This window comes from Ptychodera flava, chromosome 2, assembly GCF_041260155.1.
Source record: "Ptychodera flava strain L36383 chromosome 2, AS_Pfla_20210202, whole genome shotgun sequence".
In the NCBI taxonomy this organism is placed as follows: domain Eukaryota; kingdom Metazoa; phylum Hemichordata; class Enteropneusta; family Ptychoderidae; genus Ptychodera; species Ptychodera flava.
Window position 1 is genome coordinate 35586432 of NC_091929.1, and position 13328 is coordinate 35599759.

Genomic DNA, 13328 nt, shown 5'->3' on the forward strand with positions numbered 1-13328 from the left:
ATGGACGCTACGCCAAACTTACGGTCGATGCTTCCTGGGCCAGTCTTTTATCAGTTTCGTTTATTTGTTCACAGTCACCGTTTCAGTGTTCCACTCCCTCGGTTACTGAGGTTGAATGTGCCTATGATTGTCACACTTTTTCCCCCCTCTGCCCCTTTCTGTCTCTGTCTCTTCGACTGCCTGTCTCTCCTCTCTCCCCTCTCCCCTATCTCTCACTTACTCAGGTCTTCATATTTTATCAAGACTACCGTAAAATGGTTATTATAGACAAGTAACCGAAGCAAAATATCAAAGATCAAGATGCCTTACCGTATCATTTAATGATGAGAGAAAATAGTTACATTAACATCGGAAACAATAATGAAGATGTACGGAAAAGAACAGCCCATTTTGGTATGTTATCAGGTAAATTTAACCTTCAAAGCCTATAAGCATAATACTGTGCTTAATCGTGTACTGGATCCGCTGAATGTCGAAACTTCCTTGCTTAACACATTGTGCGATGGATCAGTTGGACAGGACACCGTTGGTTGTGTCTTTGATAAGTTTGGTTGATGTTTTTGATGCCATGTTGTGTAAGCACGGCCTGAAATAATTGCACATCGCAGGTAATAATGCGGGTGCAAGTAATGAGTTGTAGTCGACTGCGGTTGCCAGGGACACCTGTCCCTAGGTAGCGATGCGTTGGTGGCGTCCTCCCTAATGATTAATAAATTGAAGAATTGATCACCAGTTGCCATGTCAACCAGTGAACGTTTCTTTGACTGCAGTATCTCCCCCCCCCGCCACCTCCCCCGGTTCGCTTGTAAACTTTCTCAAAGTTTGTCGTTTTTAGTGCAACTGATGAAGCAGAGGGCTGGCGTCAGTGAACATCGCCTTCAATCTGCAAAGATGCAGCCTCGATGCTATTAATTGCTACACTACGATAAATTGCAGCATCTGAACAATTGACCGACATATATACAAATTGAAACCTACAGAAATTAGGTTTTTATCCATTAACACATTTATAATGAGGTGGGAAATCGATCACTCTGTATGATAATTACATAGGTATAAACTAAACTCTCCTTAAATTACAATCAATTAATTCTATGTACATGGGAGTCCGTTGGACCGACAGTAATAGCTCATCGTCGTAAACCAACGCCCCTTTTACGGCAACAGCTTTTGGCGTAGGTCCGCCGAGAGGAAATCATTCTCTGGCTCGCGAGAATGGTAACAGCTCTGGGCGTCTGTCCAATAATTGCAAAATGTAAGATAAGTCAGAAAAAACTGCCCTTTCTGATCATTTAATGTGTATATTTGAGAACATTCTGTCCAGCAGGGACGATCGTGAAGATTTCCGCCGCACTTTAATCTCCTGATAGAGTTCATAGAAAGCGTTGCGAATGACGTCATAGTCCTCGGCCGCGGAAACCTCGAAGTAGAAACATCCAAGCTGTTTGGCCAAGTTTTCACCTGAAAGACAAGAGGGTACCCATTTGTCACAGATATAAGGGAGTAATGGACAAATGTACACACGCTACTCACACAAGTTTGTTAAACATGCAACGTGAATTCTAGTGTCTGAGTTTTTGACCCATTTTACACTTGAAAAACTAATATGCGTAAAATTACATACGTTAACAACTTAAAGCGTGTTCAATTAATCCCTTGTACACTTGGCCTTACAATTTAAAATATAAAGCTGCCAGGTAATAAATAAAGACCGATTCAACGGTTGTTGCAGTGTACAGATGTAGCACTTACTCATAATGTAGGCATCGCTCTCTCTCTCTCTCTCTCTCTCTCTCTCTCTCTCTCTCTCTCCATTATAGGTTTGTGTATATGTGCATGCTTTGTTTGCATTATGTTTGCGTGTGCACAGCAACGGTAGAACCTACAAATCACGACAAAATGTTTGCTCCATATTGGGTACCCAAGCTACTTTCTGCAGCGAAATATTCGATTGCAACGAGAGATCATACAGACAACGCTTTACACGTATGTAAATGGATGAGGTCATCGTCTCCAAATCTAAGAAATGCTAGACATTGCTTACTGCGGTACACCATGTTACAAAACGGCCGATGGGCCACAAGGCTAAACCAATTACATAATTTGGCTATTTTGTAGTTGTATCTCGGCTAAAACGCTACATGGAATTTTCCTTGACAAGCTTGTAAGAAACGGGAAGTCGCCGATTAAGTATTTCTCTAAATGTTGAGCATAAAGACTGTAACAACAACTGGTGGCGCTAGTCAAAGTAAAAGAAACAAAAGCCTGAGTGGGATTTCACTTTCAGTGCCTCTGTCAGTCAGTGGAGGGGTGGATTGATGAACTTGGAAAACAAACAACAAACAATCAAACATACCTTCTTCTCTGCTGACCTTTCTGCTGTGTGATAGATCTCGTTTATTTGCTAGGACTATAAATTCACTCAAGGAATGTTTTTTGCAATCTTCAATTCTCTCCTTCCACGACTGTATTGTCCAGTAGCTGTAGGGGTCAGTGACAGAGTACACCAGGCATATCCCATCAGCCCATTTGATGACGTCATTACTCAACGATTTCTGATGACGTAACGAGCAAAAGTTGAAATGTTATCATATGCATGTGCTTGTTAGACGAGTGAGAAAAAGAAATTTTGCCTGCATGCAAATGTGTATCGCTTGTTAAAACTCAGTTGAAAGGTGTAGAAACGAAGAAGTTTGGTTTTCATTCCTGGTCCTTTCTGAAACTGACGCATCGATGCAGCTTTCCCTTTCCTTTCCGCTTGTGAGCTCAAAAATTCCAACTGCCAATACGCAAACGACAAATCAGAAATGTTCAAGCGCAGCGGTAATTTTGAAATGTAGCATGGCGACAACGACAGCTTGTCAAAAATAATAATGTTACATTTTCTGCTGAGTGTGGAATATTGTCTTTTATTTTTTGATGTCGAATTAACAAAAAGGTGTATCGCCCGAGGCGCGCGATGAGAAGCGAACTTTTTCTTTGTCACATTCGCATTTCAGAGACCATTTTCTCGGTTCGCCATGAACAAAAAAGGTCAATGTCCTTTGTTTACCTTATCTCTTAGCTGCGTACAAAAATAATTTTTCGTCTTCCAATTTCGAGGGGGAAAATATTAGTTTGCTGAGTGTATAATCGCTAGTATCAAGTAACAATGAATGATTTGTTTCTGATGAAGCTATATACATCAGCATTTTAAACGTGATCATAAAATAAACATGTATTGCAAGTAAACCAGTTTTAAGGAGTGTTAATTAGCAACTGTCAATATGAATGACGGTGTCTCTGTGATAGTCGTAGCCTTTCTCAGGTTTAAAAGAAACTTGTTCAGTGTCAGATTATGTTTTCGTAAAATGTGATAAAATGGCAAGTGTTCCTAAGAATAGAGGCCACGGTACACGCTGTCCTTGTTGACAAGCACGTGTATATTTATCAGGAGTTGTTGTATTCAAAATGTTGATTCACATCGGCTCCTGATACGACTGGTCAAAACAAGCCGCCTACACTTCTACTAAAATAGGAATGAACAGGTTAACTAAATGTTGTTCTGAACAATATTTGGAAAAAAATGCCGTCAGAGCTACATGTGTTTTCCCTCAGGATTCGCAAGTTGTTTTGCTGGTTGTCACAATAAAGCACTAGCTAATTTGTAGTGTGTACTGGGGGCGCCTCATTCGAGGATATACGCCCACAGTACGCTAACAAAACCAAACGTCTGTTCGTCTGTGACACGGAGTCTGGGCCACGACTACACTCTCCGGTGCCAATTATTTGTGCGTTGAATTTTGAGAGTTGTAAACATATTTGTTTTCGCGACACACGTTGGTTTAGCTTTTCCAAAACCATTTACGTCACCAGGGAATACAGCCATACCACTGCCCAAGGAACAAACAACGTTGTTAAAACAGGCAGCGAGAATATGCTGCAAAACACATTCAGCAGGCCTTGGTCAGCTCAACATAAACCGAAAGTTTTCTCGCGTCAGAGTTTTCGAAAGCGAGATCTCATCACAGCATCAAGATCAATCTTCTAAATACCCAGGGGTTTTGGATGCGATAAGAACAACAGTTTTCGTTCTACTCTTTCTGTTCGCGCTCTCAGAGCTGCATTGTAGTATGTGACTCATAATTGAACTACTTAACATTTTGCCCAGACTTTCCTCCATGCATATGCCTTTTCAAAAATCACGAATAAAACTTTTGTCACCGGATGAACAATTGCCTTGTATTTACCGACATTTGCATGTCAAAATGGTCGCCGTCTTTGTGTTAAGTTGCATTATCGATTTTAAAAAACGGTGAACATTTCGGTTACTCCCAGAGTTTAAAATTTAGCACCAACAAGTGGTAGATTACTGAAGTATTGTTAAAAGTTGAGAATCCGAATATTTTGTGCTCGAGGCGCATTCTACCTGAAATTAAATCTCTCGCATAGGGAAAACTGCCGATAGATTTTTACGGGCTATTGAAAAGCTTTAAAAATTAAGTACATTATCTCTTCGCAGGGCATTTAGTGTAAAGGGATTTTCTCGCGCGCGGTGGAATGGAGAGGTCTCTATGTTCCATGGTGACACTCATGCATTTTAGTCGCCATTTTCTCTGACAGAGTATAGTATTGAAAAAAAACAAACAAACGAAAGCAACCGTGACGCGACAGTTGGAGAATTCAAACCAAGGAACACATCTTCGACCGACATTTTCCCCTAGGTAGAACGTGCCTCGGGGACAGATATTCGGACTCTCAAAATTTTTACAATTCTTTTCTGATCTACCACTTGTGGGGGTTCATTTTAAAGCTCTTGGGGTAAGAAAACTTTTCACATGCTTAGTTTTTCGAAATTCGAAATTTTTATTTTTTCTCCATAGAGTTAACACAGGCATGGCGGCCATTTTGAATTTTAAATATCGGTAAATCTTTGGTTATTTGTTTCTCCGGTACCAAAATGTGCACGGTGACCCCCGATTTTTATTCTTGATTTTGAAAGACAATGGGTGAAAGATTCCTTAAGGAAAGTTTGAGCAAAAATTTAAGTCTTTCACTTTCGAGGCGCATACTACCTTAAGATAGTACGCGCCCCGAAATTGAAAGATTACCTTTCAATAAAACTTCAGTAAAGGAAACTTTCAAATCAAAAATAATAATCAGGGATCACCGTGCAATTATTATGATTACTAACAGAGAACCTAACTACCTAATAATTATCGATATTTGAAATTCAAAATGGCCGCCATCCCTTTTCTCAATTTTCACAAAACAGGCGGTGAAAACTTTACTTACTTCCAAAAGGTGCAAAGATTGCTTCCATTAGTTGTAAACTAGAAAGGCGTTGTAAAACACCTCAGATTCCAATAGTTTTTGTCCCGAGATGGCATTCTGCCAAAAATAATACGTTTCTTTGTGATATTTTTTCCGGAATAAATAGAGCAAGGCACCCGCCATATTGATTGGTTTCAAGCGAAAAGCAGATTTTTTTTCCATTTTCAGCATTTTGAAAAGATGCCTTTCATTCCGAAACCAACAATTTCTCCTATCTCATAGTTCGTATCCGCGGTGCAAAGACCGTCCTTCAACTCCATCGCCCAATGTAACGTTCGTTGCGTGCACGGCACGGAGCGCTCCATTCATCACAAGAAGAGAATATAAAATTTCAAAAGTAGCGATTTTATAATTCAATGGTGGGCTGTTATTTTCATAGTCTCTTTGCACAAAGTATCAACAACATGACGTGCGAGATAATTCATATTTCCCATCGGCGTAATAATGATGCTCCTATTTCAATGTTTTCATTCCAGTTGGTTCTCATCGTATCACTACAAATCACTGTTCCATTTACACGATAGTCATTTTTATGATGGTAGTCGATAGTCGTATGTTGAGGACGTATAAATTGTGTTTGTTAAACCGATATTTGAAAACGACGTGTTCCCGACAGCACGTACACTTCTGTACATTACGAAATAATATGATATTCGCGGTTAATTCTGTCAAAAGCTTGAAAGATCTGCGTTTCAACATCGGAAACAGTTCGGCTATGCAGACTTATGTCTCAAAATTGTCTCGCAAAATCATGATGTGGAGGGGAAATGAAAGCTGTTGCCGCGATTAGAGGTTGTATTCTCCCGCTCAACGTTTTCCCCTTTCCCCACTCCCTACCAGGAAACTTTCTACTGGGCCAGCTCTCTTCCAATCACAAACGTTCCTAATTGCCCTTACCCGTCACATGATTTCGCCCTCGCCATTGCCAAACCCTGCGGTTTTCTTTCAGAGTTGCGCCCGAGTGTAATAACAAAGTTTAGTTGGCCGATTACAAAATATTGCTTCCCGCCCTTCTCGAACGACAGAATAATTGTCTTCTCGCCTAACAAGAAATCACTCGTCGACAAGATTTTTGCGCGTAGCCTTACAACTTCGTTGGCCGCCTGTGGCTTTCATTGTATGTTTACTCGGTAGAAGTCATAATCTGTTTTCCCACATGCTGTATTAACGCATGCGGTCAGACTTACGATATTAAATCGCAGCTCTCAATGGAATACATCTCCCATATTTCAAAGTCCCCGTGTTGAAAAGAGGTGACCCTGTCTCTAACTTTATTGAAATCTGTTTTCTAATACTGCTGTTCAAATAAAATTGCAAGCGAAGGTTGTTATCCCCTGAGCCATCGGATAACACAAATAAAGCTAAACAAACAAACGGTAAAGACACCATCACGTGGCCTTGTGCAGACCAAATCAGGGTGAAATGAATGGATCCCTGCGCAATACTTCTCTCAGACTCCTGCCCGTGCCTTTGAAAAATTCTATGTTACAATCTGTCCGTCAAAACTATTTGAAAGATGACGCAGTCTAAACGCAGGGTCCTAATTCAGTGGGATTATCAATTAACTAAAAAAGGTAGAACGCACCTCGGAGACGGATAATCGGACACTCAAGTTTATACAATTTTTTTTCTGATCTTCCACTTTTTGGGGCTCATTTTAAAGCTCTTGGAGAAAGAAAAACTTTCACAGTCCTAGCTTTTTTCGAAAATCCGAAATTTATTTTCCCCATAGAGTTAACACAGGTATGGCGGCCATTTTGAATTTCAAATATCGGAAAATGTTGGGCAATTTGTTTCTCTAGTTTCAAAGTTGTAGGGCGACCCCGATTTTTACTCTTGATTTTGAAAGAGGATTATGCTTGAAATATTCTTGAGGAAAGTTTGAGCACACGTTGAAGTCTTTCACCTTAAGATAGGCCAAAGTTTCCATCATATAGTGCCAACACGTTTCATCGAGTTCGTGAAAGCTTTGTAGTCAGGGTCAGCCTGGAGTCGACTTCGGAGACAATGTAAGATGTTTTAACACTTAAATATAATACTACAAAGTATTGAACAAATTTGAAAAAATTAAGTGACCAGTGATAGTTCCTGGCCACTCGCTAGTCGCTTTCACTTAAAAATTTCCGTCTCCCCATCAAGGAAAACAACGAATTCATCCCTCTCCCCATTACAAATACCCCCACCCTGCCTTCTCTCCGTTCCATTTTGTGCCCCGGCCCATCCCGTCACCTTTTTATCCCGAAAACGCTTGCACCTTGCTCCATACACTACTTCTGGGTCGTCCCTAGTTGGCACTGAGCAACGGAATAAAATTACTCAGCCAGCTGGTCAAGAAATATTGCCCTGCCACCGTCTCCTCGCCCGCTTATACGAAGAAAAACACTTGCCCGCCCGCCCACTGAAAATCGCTCGTAAAAAGAATTGTTCGCTGCCATGTCTCATTGCATTCTCAAATCAAGTCATGGATGGCAGTTTCATCACCCTTTTCAAATATCTAAGTCATTTTCAAATTTACTACATCAAAAAGAAAACGCAGGTACAAACGTTGAGTCTACAGTTCTATAATCAGCATGGCTTGGGGCAACAATATTTACTCCAGAGTCGTCAGAGTGGTATTTTTCATCGCTCTTTACGAGCGCCCTCTACCGACCAACTTACCTCACTTTTGCTGTCCAAAATTTCAATGTGTGTAATATCTTCTCCGATGGTTACCATATGACGATATTTGTAGTCTTAATAAACGAAAAAATGGTATAAATTAGTTCAAACAGCAGACCAGAAGAAAAATATAAATCACATTCTGTTAAGTTTCACATTCTGGAAAGTGATTAAAATATATGAAAAATAAGAAGCTAGAAGCTAAAAATATAAGTTAGAAGTTTCGTTAATTATGAAATGTTAACACTTCCCTAATGATAAATTATTTCCTGTAAACAGGATAAATAGGTTTTCATGAATACAATGTTACATGAAAACAAGGCATGTGTGCGATATACAGTTGTAACACACTGACGCGCATTGCTACTCAAATATATTCAATACATGTACGAGCTGTCTGTTTCTAACTCTGTGTTTGTATGTATGTATGTATGTATGTACGTACGTACGTATGTACGTATGTACGTATGTATGTATGTATGTATGTATGTATGTATGTATGTATGTATGTATGTATGTATGTATGTATGTATGTATGTATGTATGTATGTATGTATGTATGTATGTATGTATGTATGTATGTTTCTTTATCATCTCTCTATGTCCTTCAACTCACAAATTGGGACAGTTGATTCTAAGTTATGGTCTTGGTTGGCGCACATTTATTATGTGCTTGTAAAGTATTTATGGTGACCAACTGAGGTACTTCAATGGATTCAATTTTAATACCCGCTCGTGTATTTTGGGTTTCGCTCATTTACTTTTTGCTGAGTCATTTAAAGTTACAGTTTGATTAAATTGAAAAACAATGTAAAATAACGTTCCAACGACGTATTTACTTGACTTATTGGTCGGTGTACACGTGCTGCAATATATTTTTCTTTTCTTCTAATAATCGGATTTTGACTGTGATGGCGCATCAAAAACTAAATGAGCGAAACCCAACATAGGCCTACATGAGCTGGTGTTATTTCTAAGAAGACAATTATTACAATCAATTTACCTGATGATTTTTCATATTCTCCAATAAATCTCCTGGTGAGGTACCTGACGGTGATAGCTGCAAAAAAGTGAATTAGAGAGAAACGTTATTTTTGTTATCGACAGAAAACAAAAGAGCACAACCATGTTTACGTTCGAATTACAAGCAGACCAAATGTGGCTATAGTATTGTGAAAAGGAATATGATAAACTACAGGGCGCCACCAACGTCTCACACTCCTTACATATCATATACACTAAAATTTCTGAAGCCGTTGGGGTTTCTCAGTCGTCTGACGCCAATTACCCACTGTGCCTTGCATTATATCCTTTCGAAATCCAAACGGAAATCTTGGTACCAATTTCCAGACAGAACATCAAAATTCCCAGTAATTGAGAACCACTGCCCTTGTTTTCTTTCTCTTTTTCTTGTTTCCAAAAAAATCGACATTTTACCTCCTGACACGAATAAGCTTTCTGCAGCTCTGTGTGATCGTTTCCGCCATATCGAAATCTCAGTTAGCAAGATTGAGGTAATCAATAAACCCGGCGACTTACAGTGACACTAATTTGATAAACTACACTCCCCTTGTCAGATTATTACTGGCTATACGTGACAGGAATTCCAGTCAACGCCTGCCTGGGGCATGTCAGGTCGACACAACCTACACCAGGCTTCCATTCATACGCAATCCTCACGTTGTTAAATAGAAGTATATCGCAGCTAGCATCGATAAATCTTTAGAATTCCTGCCATTTCCCGCTACATATCCTCCGACGAGATCACAAGCTTACAAAGTGAATGTCGCTGATTTGGTGTTGGGTGATTTATTCTCGGAAACATGATTATTATTGTTATGTTTCCGATAACAACGATTGGAACTATTTTTGGATAATTGCATGAGATTGATAATATTGTACCAGTATGTTTATATTGTTTATGGCACAGCTAGAATTGTAGTTACGATTTTCATCCAAATACAAAAGACGCTATACTATACAATTGGAAACAAAGTAACGGTATATGTGTAGATTTCTATCACTCTGCATCGCGAAGCAATCATCCCCAAATGTGGCAATCGACAGCCCTGGACAGCAAAGAAAACGGTCCGTTTGAAGTCAACCTTTACAGTATACAACCGGAGGACGTCAATTCCATTTCACGTTGGAAAGAAAAAGTTGCAGTATTGCGAATATATAAGTCGATTTGGAAAACTGTCTAATTATTAAAATCTACAACTTCCAGACAACTGGAATTTTCACATTATAGGTTAACGCGCGAAAATGAAATAGCTGTCAATTAATCGCGAGCGTTCGTTTTCTTGTCTCTCAAGGCAGTACGCACCTCGAAAGTGGAAGACTTAAACTGTCGCTTAAACTTTCCTCGATGAAACTTTCAACTATTCTTTTACCAAATCCAGAATTATAATCAGGGGTCCCATGCAAAGTACTAGAGAAACAAATTATACAAAATTTACCGATATTTACAAATCAAAATGGCCTCCATTTCAGTGTTCACTCTACAGGGAAAAATAACATATTCAATTTTAAAAAAAAAACAAAAAACAAAAAAAAAAACCCAGGATGGTAAAAATCTTTTTTATTCTAAGAGCTTTTTGATGAGCCCGTACAATTGGTAGATCAGAAAAAATTGTAAAAATTTGAGAGTCTGAATATCTGTCCCCGAGGCGCATTCTACCTTAACGCGCAGATCGTTCTTTCGCGAAGAAAACGTCATGGCATGTCAAATCTGACTAGTTAGAGTTGGCGGTAACTAATGATACAGACTTAGCAACAAGTATTCTATATTGTACACAGCGTTTTCGCCCTGCATCTATGGTAATATTTTTAACCAAAAGGACCTCAAAATGAAATCATTGCGACAACCCCTAGCATCTTTTTATCTTGGCTTTCACTCAGTGTGTACATATACAAATAATTTATCCTTTATTCAGTGAGTGGCAACGAATCCTTAAAAGGAATTGGAAGTCGAGACGCATTTAATGAGGGTCTGTAATGAGCATACCGTTACGGCTAGAACCCTAATTAACGATTATTTCGACAACGTTGTTTGGATTATCATCGGAAGTCGATTTTTATCGACGATCCCTTAGCGGTGTTCATTCATATATGACTCACAGTGGAACATGTAAACACACACAGTTAGTTCGCCTCATACAAAGTACACACCACGTCCGCTTTAATTTCCCTCAACTTAACAACTAGGAGAGTCGATGATGCATGTTTAATGAGCAAGCTGAGTCAGTAGACACTGTTCTCACACTGCAAATGTATTAATATCTCTCTCTGCTAGACCGTGACGATGACGCCGTCTCTCTCTCCTATTATAAGTGCTTTCCGAAACGTGTTCAGTATGTTCTAGAGACGTGCATTGATTGGTTAATGTCCTGATACCAGTGTCATGTGAACTTAACGGTATGGAATGTTAGATGTGAGTGAAGACGATGCTAAAAATCTTATACATTTGGAAGGTGATGAGGACTTGATAATCGAACCATGTATCTGGGCGACGGCGACGACAACAATGATGATGATGATGATGATGATGGTGAGGTGATGGTGGTGGTGGTGGTGATGGTGGTGTTGGTGGTGGTGGTGGTCATGGCGACAACGACTGTGATGGTGATTATGATAGTCATGACGACAACGAAGATGATGATGATAATGATATGGTGATGATGATGATGATGATGATGATGATGATGATGATGATGATATCCGCGACAACGGCCATTATGATGATGATGATAATGATGAAGATGATGATAATGATGATAATGATAATGACGATGATGATGATGATGGTGGTGGTGGTGTTGACGATGATGATTACGAAGACGCTGGTGGTGGTGATAGTAGTGGTTTGGAAAGGTAATTGCAAAACGACAATAACGGCAATGATACATTATCCGTGATGGATGAAGATTGAATTTAAACTTGAACTGTGGGCACAAAAAAGCGATAACAGGAAATATGCCCACTTAACTGAAATAACGGTCATATTTCTGTAATTATGAGTGACATAACAGTCCGATGACCACTTGCCACCATGTCGCACATAATTGGATGCCAATCGGTAGGTAACGCTCAGCCTATCACATGCCTATTCCATGCAAACAGAAGGACTGTACATGCGAGAAGAGTCCAGGTTACACACCATGTACATGTAAATGATGAAGCGTTGTGTTGTGTTGTCAAATACCACGTTATTGATATACTATGATATACGCCTAATCTACGCCAAGCCTTTGTGTTTGAGAATTGTATACACGTACTTTCAAACTGCGGCTACAAATTTAAACAAGACGTTGTTTGCTGTGTAAACGAGCACGAAACTTAAAGGCTCTGCCGAAGGGACGAGAACTTTGTTAAAGTGTCACTTATGATATCAGGTCACCACGTTTTATCTCGTTCATAATGTTGTGTCTGCAACACTTATTAGCTCACAGCCTTGGGACGATTTCATGGACAGATTAAGAGCGGAACAATCAGTCTGCGTTCATCACTCAGTGCACAGCGAAGGCACCATACTAGTATTATGGGGTGGGGAGGGGAGAGTGAAATAAGAGGGAGTTCGGGGAAGAGACACAAAGAAAGCAAGACGACACAGAGAAAGGATGAATGAGACCAGAGACTTGAGAGATACAGACGGAGAGGCAAAGAGTGGTAGACAGAGTGTAACAGAGGAGAGAGAGAGAGAGAGAGAGAGAGAGAGAGAGAGAGAGAGAGAGAGAGAGAGAGAGAGAGAGAGAGAGAGAGAGAGAGAGAGAGAGAGAGAGAGAGAGAGAGCATGATGACAGCAAGAAGACGATACGGGGGAGGAATGGTACAGAGAGACAGGAGCATAAAGAAATATTCATCTTGCCAGTAGAGACATAACTGAGATAGACACACAGACGGAGACGTCCGCAAACCATTCTATTGTTTCATTTTCAGGTATGCGGCTTCCGTACAAACAGACATTCCACAGTCCAGTTAATGTTTCTCGTCGCATACTGAGCATGGCATTGCCATTCCGGATTGCTCGCTGTTACTAGGAATAATTTTGACGACGTGCGGTCAGAGAAGTCGAACGAAATTAGAAACGGCGCATAACCACGAGGCAACCACAAATGAACACGGGGTCCATTTGGCAAACGACTTGCAGACGATATCAAGGCCGAAGAACGCGGGAAGTTGTGACCACCTCGACACGACACATCTTGTGTTTCAATACTGTCTACTATATAACTTACACGGAGTCAGCTGCTGAAGCATTAAGTCAAAAATGAAATCACTTTGTTTCCTTGACTCTAGACGAAACATGTCCTGACAAAAAGTCAGTTTTGCGAGAACAGCCCGAGGGGGCGACCTAG

At 40.1% G+C, this 13328-nt stretch overlaps 1 protein-coding gene across 1 annotated transcript in view; it reads right to left on the bottom strand.

Moving 5' to 3' along the window:
* Nucleotides 1–295: 295 nt before the first annotated feature.
* Nucleotides 296–13328, bottom strand: part of LOC139119780 (ras-related and estrogen-regulated growth inhibitor-like) — a 59418-nt gene continuing 46385 nt past the window's right edge. Inside the window, exons 2-5 of the mRNA XM_070683671.1 lie at nucleotides 8975–9031; nucleotides 7972–8045; nucleotides 2357–2555; nucleotides 296–1461 (exon numbers count right to left, since the gene is read on the bottom strand). Coding sequence (XP_070539772.1) covers nucleotides 1289–1461; nucleotides 2357–2555; nucleotides 7972–8045; nucleotides 8975–9031 — 503 coding nt within the window. The 3' untranslated portion in view covers nucleotides 296–1288. The remainder of the gene's footprint in view (nucleotides 1462–2356; nucleotides 2556–7971; nucleotides 8046–8974; nucleotides 9032–13328) is intronic.